Source organism: Oncorhynchus kisutch, unplaced genomic scaffold, assembly GCF_002021735.2.
Source record: "Oncorhynchus kisutch isolate 150728-3 unplaced genomic scaffold, Okis_V2 scaffold1833, whole genome shotgun sequence".
NCBI lineage: Eukaryota > Metazoa > Chordata > Actinopteri > Salmoniformes > Salmonidae > Oncorhynchus > Oncorhynchus kisutch.
The window spans coordinates 30,001-41,747 of NW_022263778.1; the positions used below are offsets into that span (position 1 = coordinate 30,001).

Sequence of the window (11,747 nt, forward strand, 5' to 3'; positions counted from 1 at the left end):
GGTGATTGTCTGCATCTCACAAACTTGTCCTTTGTGTCTGTGATACTGTAATTCTATGAACCTGCAACCAGTCCAAATCTATTGAGCAGTCAGTACTGTTACAGTTTTTTTCGATTGCTAAACGACAGTGGGCACAACTGCAGTCACATGTGCAAAACTCTAACTACAGTCTGCACTACCAACAGTCACCTGAGCTAAACAGTTCACATCACCTGCAAAACTCATTCCAAGCAACACAACTCTTAACACATGGCTCAAAACACGCTCAGTGCAGCCAAACACTATGCACAACCCTCACTGAGATAACACACACTGTCACTCAGAACACACTGAGAGTCAAAACACTAGCATCAAACACCAATGCAGAAAATACTTTTCATCTTTACAGTTTGAACCATTTCAGTGACTTCATACAAAGTCATATTTTCTTCAGAGAAAAGAGTGACATTCTTTCACATGATTTATTAACATTTTTAGAACATAACAATTCTTTAAGGTAAATGAAAATTAGCAGTTTGCTTCTGTAACAGGGTTAAATTGGTGATTCCCCTTGCCACTTTATTGTTAAGCCAATGGGTTTTTGGTTTGAGTTTGTCTTGCCTTCACCTACTCAACATGGCATCTTATTGGCTGGTTTGCGTAGCTTGCTTACGAGGGGGGATGTTCCAGTTAGAATCGTCCCAGTGAACAAGCACCAAACCAGCGGTATGTTATTCGAACATCACACATAAGATGCAGTGGTTTTTGGAGAATATTTGTTGTGCATTTTGTTGTAGAGAATTCCTGCCAGTATTAGCTAGCAACTTACCGTGTCTGGTGGGGGGGTTTCATATATTTTGTACAGTGCGTGAGTGCAGAGTTGGATGGTGAGACGTGCATTGCATGACGTGCAATTTTGTGTCGTTCTTATCAGAATAAAGCTACATGACTGGTGCTACATGTTGGAGTTCCGTGTTGATGACTGATTGTACACAACGCAAGACGAGTACTGTTACACTTCAATAGTCTGTAGTAATTTACGCAATTACAGTAATGAGAAAAAAAAGGTAGAAACTAAAAGTACATACTGTAATTCGAACAAATAATTGAGGGGCTAATCCTGCCTCTCTCTAGCATCAGGCCACAGGTTTTCTTCAACATCACATCTAATGTTTTCTCTTGCCATGCACCTGGGGAAGAACCTTCTGGAGTGCCTTATCCATCCCTGGCAGTCCTCTGGACTCGTGTCCTCACATCCGGCACGCATGGCTTCTAAAAGAGACATTTGGTCATGTGGGTGGTGACCAAACACTTTCCACCTCCAGGCAGAGAACAACTCCTCTATTGGGTTGAGGAAGGGTGAATATGCAGGCAGGTACAAAACCATAAATCTGTGATGTGCTGCAAACCAATCTGTGACAGCTGCAGAGTGGTGAAAAGCAACGTTATCGCAAACTATGACAAAAACTTGGGGGTTTCTTACTGGCTCCCCCTGTTCTGCTGGCACTAGCTGAGCATAGAGCTGTTCTAGGAAACCTATAAGACTTCCTGTGTTGTATGGGCCAATGAGTGGTGTGTTGAGAAGCAAACCATCATTGGCCATTGCAGCACACATGGTGATATTTCCCCCCCTTTGGCCTGGAACCTCCACAGTGGCCCTTTGACCTATAACATTCCTTCCTCTGCGCCGTGTTTTGGCAAGGTTAAATCCAGTTTCATCGATAAATACAAATGAATGTGGTCTTTCCAGTGCTTCCACCTCCATTACTCTCTGAAAAACAGTAAGTGCACAGTTTTACTGTAGAAATGCTAGTGTTTTTTTTACTGTAAATATTTTGTATAGCTGTGTACGTAACCTCAGACGTCTTACCTGGACATATTGGCATCTTTGCTCTTTTACCCGTTCACTGTTTCTCTCGAACGGTACAGTGTATAACTGTTTCATTGTAACTTGGTGTTTCTTTAGGACTCGAGCAATAGTTGTTGTGCTGACAGAATTAACATTTTCAAATATATCATTATCAGCCAGCACTCTATCTTGAATCTCCCGCAGTTTTATTGCATTGTTGACAACAACCATGTCAACAATAGCATTTTCCTGCTCATCTGAAAATATTTTTCCTCTTCCCCTGTTGGGGGCAGCCTTTGGGTCACCTGTTTGCATGATGGAAAATTCGCATTACAGATGCCACTGTGGATCTTTGCAGATTGGGTTGCACCCTCAACCCTGCCTCTCTCAATGAGAGACCATGGTTCACGACATGGTCTATAAGTGTAGCCCTTATTTCATCTGAAATAACAGCTCTTTGTCTTCTTTGTCTTCCTCCACGCATCCGCCCTCTCCCTGCCACCCTTCTCCCTCCACGAACCCATCTTCCTTGTTCCATTCCAAAATGAGTCTTTCTGAGCTCTACCAATATATATATATACAGTAATATGTGTGTGTGTTCACTAACAAGTCTAAAACAAGACACCTGCTTAGCCTTTCAGCTGAAATTACAATCAGCAGTGTTTGAAAGGCACAAGGCTGAAATCTATTCCGTTTTGAATGTGTGGTTCACAGTTTTGACAGCAGTGTGTTAGCATTTGAACAAAGTGCTGTAAATCCACAGTGTTGTGCAGGTTGTGGTTAAAGTCATGGGATAAGTGTGTAGAGTTTTGAAAACGGTGTTCAAGCAATGAAAAAACGAACTAGAGTTTGGTCCACATGAACTGCTGCTTTGCAGACTGTAGTTAGAGTTTTGCACATGTGACTCCAGTTGTGTCCACTGTCGTTTAGCAATCAAAAAAAACTGTAATAAATGGAAAGCACAATGTTCAGGGCCAGACAATTCATCCATTGTACAGTATACAGCCTACAATGCACTGTACTACAGTATCCATTCTCAGACGTTCTCCTTCCCACCTTCAACAACCTGTTTGCTCTCTGAACTGGCTTATATTGGTTGTGTCGCACCATTTGAAACAGGTTAAATCCATGTTGAGTGGTTGTGTTCAATCAATGACATGTGTTCTCTATTTGTATTTGATGTTGCCACTTGTGTTTACCAGTATGGATGACATGTGCATTAGAGTGCAGGAATGTTGTTTACCAGTATGGATGACATGTGCATTAGAGTGCAGAATGTGTTTACCAGTATGGATGACATGTGCATTAGAGTGCAGAATGTGTTTACCAGTATGGATGACATGTGCATTAGAGTGCAGAATGTGTTTACCAGTATAGATGACATGGTGCATTAGAGTGCAGAATGTGTTTACCAGTATGGATGACATGTGCATTAGAGTGCAGAATGTGTTTACCAGTATAGATGACATGTGCATTAGAGTGCAGAATGTGTTTACCAGTATGGATGACATGTGCATTAGAGTGCAGAATGTGTTTACCAGTATAGATGACATGTGCATTAGAGTGCAGAATGTGTTTTACCAGTATGGATGACATGTGCATTAGAGTGCAGAATGTGTTTACCAGTATGGGTGACATGTGCATTAGAGTTGCAGATGTGTTTACCAGTATGGGTGACATGTGCATTAAGAAAGGGCAGAATGTGTTTAACCAGATGGGTGACATGTGCATTACGAGTGCAGAATGGGTTTACCAGTAATGGGTGACATGTGCATTAGAGTGCATAATGTGTTTAACCCAGTATGGATGACATGTGCATTAGAGTGCAGAATGGTGTTACGCAGTATAAGATGACATGTGCATTAGAGTGCAGAATGTGTTTACCCAGTATGGAGGATCATGTGCATTAGAGTGCAGAATGTGTTTACCAGTATGGATGACATTGCATTAGAGTGGCAGAATGGTGTTTAACAGTATGGATGAAGACATGTGCATTAGAGTGAAAGATGTGTTGTACCAGTATGGATGACATGTGCATTAGAGTGCAGAATGTGGTTTTACCCAGTATGGATGAACATGTGCATTAGAGTGGCAGAAATGTGGTGTACCAGTATGGGAATGAACATTGACATGTGATTAGAGTGCAGAATGTGTTTACCAGTATGGATGACATGATGCATTAGAGTGCAGAATGTGTTTACCAGTATGGATGACATGTGCATTAGAGTGCAGAATGTGGTTACCAGTATGGATGACATGTGCATTAGAGTGCAGAATGTGTTTACCAGTATGGATGACATGTGCATTAGAGTGCAGAATGTGTTTACCAGTATGGATGACATGTGCATTAGAGTGCAGAATGTGTTTACCAGTATGGATGACATGTGCATTAGAGTGCAGAATGTTGTTACCAGTATGGATGACATGTGCATTAGAGTGCAGAATGTGTTTACCAAGTAGGGATGACATGTGCATTAGAGTGGCAGAATGTGTTTACCAGTATGGATGACATGTGCATTAGAGTGCAGAATGTGTTTACCAGTATGGATGACATGTGCATTAGAGTGCAGAATGTGTTTACCAGTATGGATGACATGTGCATTAGAGTGCAGAATGTGTTTACCAGTATGGATGACATGTGCATTAGAGTGCAGAATGTGTTTGAGAATGAGAATGTGTTTAAGAGTTTTGCTGAAAAGTCTAAGTGAGATCTGCAAATTGTGTTTATACCATGTGAAATGGTTTAAGGTATTGACAACAGACTGCATAATTAGCTAAGTGAGTCCAGGCAACTGAGAACGTTGTTCAGCCAATGGGTTTTAGTGTTTTAGCAACAGAACGTTGTTCAGCCAATGGGTTTTAGTGTTTTAGCAATTGAGAAAAACTGTAACTCACACAGACATGATACCCAATGGTACCACATTACATATATAGAGCAGTACACTTGACCCATAGGGTTCTGGTCAAAAGTAGTGCCCTATATAGGGAATAGTATGCCATTTGGACCACAGCTGGTGTGTGGGCCCCATGCAGGAGAGGGTTTTGGTTTCAATACAAGAACAATTATAAAAGTAAATCAGTCAATTGTGTTTCCATACAACACCACACATAGATTAGTGTGTGTGTGGTGTGTGTGTGTGTGTGTGTGTGTGTGTGTTCGTTTGTGTGTTTGTGTGTGTGCATGCGTGTGTGTGTGTGTGCGTGCGTGTGTTTGTGTGTTCGTGTGTGTGCGTGCGTGTGTTTGTGTGTTCGTGTGTGTGTGTGTGTGTTTGTGTGTGTGCGTGCGTGTGTGTGTTTGTGTGTTCGTGTGTGTGTGTGTGTGGTGTGTGTTTGTGTGTTTTGTGTGTGCGTGTGTGTTTGTGTGTTCGTGTGTGTGTGTGTTTGTGAGTGTGCATGCGTGTGTGTGTGTGTGTGCGTGTGGGTAGATAATATCAGTCATCAGAACTGTTTTCTTAATGTCAGTTTATTCTCTCGTAGAACTTACAGATCTGCTTCAACTGCAAGAAACAAGTCCTTATATTCCAAGAGAAAAGCTTGTTTATATAATACATCATACATATTAATTAACAAAATAGATTCCTTTCGATTCATAAAATATAAATACTCTTTTGACAATGATAAATAACTTAATAATAGATTAAATAATAGATTAAATAACTTAATAATAGATTAAATAATAGATTAAATAACTAATAATAGATTAAATAATAGATTATATAACTTAATAATAGATAAATAATAGATTAAATAATAGATTAATAACTTAATAATAAGATTAAATAAGAGATTAAATATAGATTAAATAACTTAATAATAGAGTTAAATAACTTAATATAGATTAAATAACTTAATAATAGATTATACTAACGTAATATAGATTATATAACTTAATAATAGATATATAACTTATAAATAGATTATATAACTTATAATAAGATTAATAACTTAATAATAGATTAATAACTATAATAGATTATATAACTTAATAATAGATTATAATCGATTATATAACTTAATAATAGATTAAATACTTAATAATAGATTAAATAACTTAATACTAGATTAATAAACTTAATAATAGATTAAATAACTTAATAATAGATTAATAACCTTAATATAGATTAAATAGACTTAAAATAGATTATTATATACTTAATAATAGATTAAATAACTGATAATAGATTAAATAATAGATTATATAACTAATATAGATTAAATAACTTAATAATAGATTAAATAATAGATTATATACTTAATAATAGATTAAATAACTTAATAATAGATTAAATAATAGATTATATAACTTAATAATAGATTATATAACTTAATAATAGATTATATAACTTAATAATAGATTATATAACTTAATAATAGATGAAATAACTTAATAAGAGATTATATAACTTAATAATAGATTATAGAACTAATAATAGATTATATAACTTAATAATAGATAAATAATATTAAATAACTTAATAATAGATTAAATAATAGATTAAATAACTTAATAATAGATTAAATAATAGATATATAACTTAATAATAGATTAAATAATAGATTAATAACTTAATAATAGATTAAATAATAGATTATATAACTTAAACACATATAAATAGAGTTTTGTATCAAGGTAATATGTAGCTTCAATAAGTATCTCACCTGTGGCTTTGGGGGGGGTTCCCCTAGGTACAGATCTAGGATCAGCTCCCTCCCCCTAATCCTAACCTTCACTGTTAGAGGGGGAAATGCTAAACTGACCCAAGATCAACTTCCCGGTGTATCTTCACCTACACCTAGCCTTCACAGTAAAACACGTTTGGTCATCTACATGATGTGTGATTTGAGCCTCTGGGCTTGCCGTCTCTTCCTGCGGTTGTCCTTCTTTAGATGGAACTTAAGGGACAGTTTGGAGGCTTTCTCGTAGATGGTAATGAACTCGGACAGAGCCTTCCCCTGGACTGTGGTGTCACTGGTCTGAGACAGAAGATACAGGCATTAACTATCAGGTAATTAGTTCATCAGGTGTCATGATGATGGTGTCTATACAGTAGACTATACTACAGTCATGATGATGGTTCTATACAGTAGACCTATACTACAGCATGATGTGGTCTATACAGTAGACTATACTACAGCCATGATGGTGTGGTGTCTATACAGTAGACTATACTACCGTCATGATGATGGTGTCTATAACAGTAGACTATCTACTACCGTCATGATGATGGTGTCCATACAGTAGACTAAACTACCGTCATGATGATGGTGTCTATACAGAAGACTATCCTACAGTCATGATGGTGTCTATACAGTAGACTATACTACCGTCATGATGATGGTGTCTATACATTAGACTATACTACACGTCATGATGGTGTCTATACAGTAGACTATACTACCGTCATGATGATGGTGTCTATACAGTAGACTATACTACAGTCATGATGGTGTCTATACAGTAGACTATACTACCGTCATGATGATGTGTCTATACAGTAGACTATACTACAGCCATGATGTCTGTCTTCATCAAGTCCTACTAAGGAAGTTCTGATGTTCTGTCCCCATAGGACAGCAAAGAGTTCTACCTGGAACCAAAATGGGTTCTCCTATGGGGACAGCTGAAGCCTTTTTTCTAAGAGTGTGCAACATAGAAATTAGCATTCTGGGAAGTAGCAACATTTCTAACTAGCCTCTGACTTGGGAAGCGAGACACTGTTCAGGCACACAATATTTTTGGGAGGCAAGCCGAAGTCGGTAGTCGAAGTTGGTAGCCAAAGTCTACGCCCCTCGTCTGTGATTGGTCACCAGTAGGGCTTCTTCAATGAATTCTCTTATGTCATTGAACGAGACACGACTCGTCCTCATTAAAAAAAAATCTATTGTAATATACTGCACCAAACATCCTAGCAGATGCATCAACGTGCTGCAGTTCGGACTCGACGGGGTGGCAGCCGGACGCCAGCATGTTGATAACTTTTGTCACTGTAGACGAGTGTGGCTTGTGTCATTTACAGGCAGAGGAACAAAACAAATAATAGATTGAATGAAGACGTGTGGAAGTAGACTAAACCATATCTGTCTACAGTAAGGTGGTCTTCTTCCCCATGTAGGGAAGCTCACCGTGACGGCCTAAAGGGTTAAATTATTGATTGAGTGATTGATTGATTGATTGATGCTGTGGAGGGAAGCTCACCGTGACGGCCTAAAGGGTTAAATTATTGATTGAGTTATTGATTGATTGATGCTGTGGAGGGAAGCTCACCGTGACGGCCTAAAGGGTTAAATTATTGATTGATTGAGTGATTGATTGATTGATGCTGTGGAGGGAAGCTCACCTTGATGGCCCACAGGTTCTGCAGGTGTGTCCTCAGCTCAGGTATCCTCCCCAGGAAATAGTGTTTCTGGGTCTCCTGAACCTTCCCCTTGACCTGGTCCAGCCTCTCCCTCACTTCCTGGTCCTCCGTCTGGTTCAGCATCTGGCTGAAGATACTCAGATACACGTCCAGAACCACACTCATCAACACCCTCTGCTCACTGTCCTGAGGAAAGGAAGGAAGGAAGGAAGGAAGGAAGGAAGGAAGGAAGGAGAGAGAGAGAGAGAGAGAGAGAGAGAGAGAGAGAGAGAGAGAGAGAGAGAGAGAGAGAGAGAGAGAGAGAGAGAGAGAGAGAGAGAGAGAGAGAGAGAGAGAGAGAGGAGAGAGAGAGAGAGAGAGAGAGAGAGAGAGAGAGAGAGAGAGAGAGAGGAGAGAGAGAGAGAGAGAGAGACAGAGAGACAGAGAGAGAGAGAGAGAGAGAGAGACAGAGAGAGAGAGAGAGACCAGAGAGAGACAGAGAGAGACAGAGAGAGAGAGAGAGAGAGAGAGAGAGAGAGAGAGAGAGAGAGAGATAGAGAGAGAGAGAGAGAGAGAAGAGAGAGAGAAGAGAGAGAGAGAGAGAGACAGAGAGAGAGAGAGAGAGAGGAGAGAGAGAGAAGAGAGAATAGAGAGAGATAGAGATATAGAGAGAGAGACAGAGAAGAGATAGAGAGACATAGAGATAGAGAGAGAGAGACAAGAGAGAAGAACGAGATAGACAGAGAGAGAGGACATATAGAGAGAGATAGAGAGAGAGAGAGATAGATAATAGAGAGAGAGAGATAGAGAATAGAGATAAAATAGAGAGAGAGATAGAGAGATAGAGAGATAGAGATCTAAGATAGAGAGATAGAGAGAGAGGAGAGAGATAGATATCAGAGATACAGAGAGACAAAATAGATAGAGAGAGAGAGAGAGATAAGAGAGAGAAGAGAGATAAGAGAGAGAGAGAGAGAGAGAGAATAGAGATAATAAGAGAGAGATATGAGATAGAGATACAACATCTAGATAGATATGATATATAGAGATAGATCATATACAGAGAATAGACAGACATAGAGACAGACAAGAGAGAAGAGAGAGAGAGAGAGAGAGAGACAGATATAGATATAGCCAGAGATCTAGAGACATGACTATATATAGAGATAGAGAACAGCAGAGATAGAGAGATAGACTCAGAGAGAAGATACAATATATATATATATAGAGAGGAGAGAGAGATAATATATGATATAGATATAGAGAGAGATATAGATATAGATAGAGATATATATCACATAGACAGATACAGAGAGAGAGAGAGAACAGAGAGAGAGAGAGAGACTAGAGAGACAGACAGAGAGAGACAGAGAGAGAGAGACAGACAGAAAATACTTAATCATACAATCTTGAAACGTAGTTTTGTCTCCAGCTAGCCCAAGGGTAAGCAGTAGTTTTGTCTCCAGCCTAGCCCAAGGGTAAGCAGTAGTTTTGTCTCCAGCCTAGCCCAAGGGTAAGCAGTAGTTTTGTCTCCAGCCTAGCCCAAGGGTAAGCAGTAGTTTTGTCTCCAGCCTAGCCCAAGGGTAAGCAGTAGTTTTGTCTCCAGCCTAGCCCAAGGGTAAGCAGTAGTTTTGTCTCCAGCCTAGCCCAAGGGTAAGCAGTAGTTTTGTCTCCAGCCTAGCCCAAGGGTAAGCAGTAGTTTTGTCTCCAGCCTAGCCCAAGGGTAAGCAGTAGTTTTGTCTCCAGCCTAGCCCAAGGGTAAGCAGTAGTTTTGTCTCCAGCCTAGCCCAAGGGTAAGCAGTAGTTTTGTCTCCAGCCTAGCCCAAGGGTAAGCAGTAGTTTTGTCTCCAGCCTAGCCCAAGGGTAAGCAGTAGTTTTGTCTCCAGCCTAGCCCAAGGGTAAGCAGTAGTTTTGTCTCCAGCCTAGCCCAAGGGTAAGCAGTAGTTTTGTCTCCAGCCTAGCCCAAGGGTAAGCAGTAGTTTTGTCTCCAGCCTAGCCCAAGGGTAAGCAGTAGTTTTGTCTCCAGCCTAGCCCAAGGGTAAGCAGTAGTTTTGTCTCCAGCCTAGCCCAAGGGTAAGCAGTAGTTTTGTCTCCAGCCTAGCCCAAGGGTAAGCAGTAGTTTTGTCTCCAGCCTAGCCCAAGGGTAAGCAGTAGTTTTGTCTCCAGCCTAGCCCAAGGGTAAGCAGTAGTTTCACATTGGTGATATTAGCCTGAAGGGGATAACAATGTGTAACATTATATGTTACCTCAAACGTGTCCTTGGGGAAAACAGGGTTTCCGTTGAACAGCTGGTCCTTGGAGATCTTCTGAAAGAACAAGACATGATGACAATCAGTTGTTTTTCTCCTTCAACTTGCTGCAGTTTATTGCATATAGTGGACTCTTCTCCCCCTAATCACAAGTATAATGTCTGTCAGACCTGGGCTAAATAGGTCAAATAACTTAAAATACATCATTTAGTTTGTCACGTACAATGGCAACAATGGAGTAGTCCCAAAAGTGCAAACTCCAAGCTACATCTAAGCTAAAGCTTACCTCAGATGGAAGTGCTTGAGCTGTTGGCCTCCCATTAGGAAGGAGATCTCCCTGTTATGTCCTTCTGTCTCTGTCTGTCTGTCTGTCTGTCTGTCTGTCTGTCTGTCTGTCTGTCTGTCTGTCTGTCTGTCTGTCTGTCTGTCTGTCTGTCTGTCTGTCTGTCTGTCTGTCTGTCTGTCTGTCTGTCTGTCTGTCTGTCTGTCTGTCTGTCTGTCTGTCTGTCTGTCTGTCTGTCTGTCTGTCTGTCTGTCTGTCTGTCTGTGTCTGTCTGTCTGTCTGTCTGTCTGTCTGTCTGTCTGTCTGTCAGGAGACACCCCTGTTTCCCCAGTTAATAATGTGTATGATACTTACATAGTGGACTTTCAGTTTGTCTATGTTGCTCTTCATGTTAATTGATGTGTACTGAGCAGCATTACTCCATCCTAAAGTCATCCAGGCAATCAAGCAGAAACACATCACAGCTCTTGATAACACATCCATGGCCCTCAACGTCACGCTGAAGATCCCTCAAAGCTCAATAGTCCTCAATCGGTGTACGGTAACTTCAGTCAAAGTCCTTGACTTGAGTTGACTTAACGAGACCGCCTTGTAGCTGAGACGACCCAAGTCTTGTTCTTCTGTGTCTGTCTGACTGATGCTGAGGCTAAGACAGACAAGTATTTATATAGTTGAGGCAGAGGCAGAAACGATAGAGGTGTGAGGTTGTGGGTTCTCTGACTGAGCGAAGTTTCCTTTAAATCAAACACCAACACACGGCCGCTCATTAACACCTGCTTTTAGCAGCAGAGCAGGGGGTCTTGGGTTGGAATCCCTAGGAAACAGGTAGTTTTGACACATTCTGGGGAAGTTCTTTGGTGATGCAATAAAGTTCAGGTTGGTATGCATGTCTGTTGACTTCTGTGTTGCTAGAGAACAGAGCCCTCTGTTGACTTCTGTGTTGCTAGATGAAGAGAACAGAGCCCTCTGTTGACTTCTGTGTTGCTAGATGTAGAGAACAGAGCCCTGTCTGTTGACTTCTGTGTTGCTAGATGAAGAGAACAGAGCCCTGT

At 40.4% G+C, this 11,747-nt stretch overlaps 1 protein-coding gene across 1 annotated transcript; it reads right to left on the reverse strand.

Moving 5' to 3' along the window:
* Positions 1 to 6,619: 6,619 nt before the first annotated feature.
* On the reverse strand, positions 6,620 to 11,398 carry LOC109885975 (interferon gamma 1-like). Its single transcript, XM_020477754.2, has 4 exons — positions 11,050 to 11,398; positions 10,410 to 10,469; positions 8,167 to 8,370; positions 6,620 to 6,802 (listed from the first exon to the last, which is right to left on the reverse strand). The coding sequence occupies exons 1-4, from the start codon at positions 11,176 to 11,178 to the stop codon at positions 6,653 to 6,655; spliced, it is 543 nt and encodes a 180-aa protein (XP_020333343.2). The 5' UTR covers positions 11,179 to 11,398; the 3' UTR covers positions 6,620 to 6,652.
* Between the last annotated feature and the right edge of the window lie 349 nt (positions 11,399 to 11,747).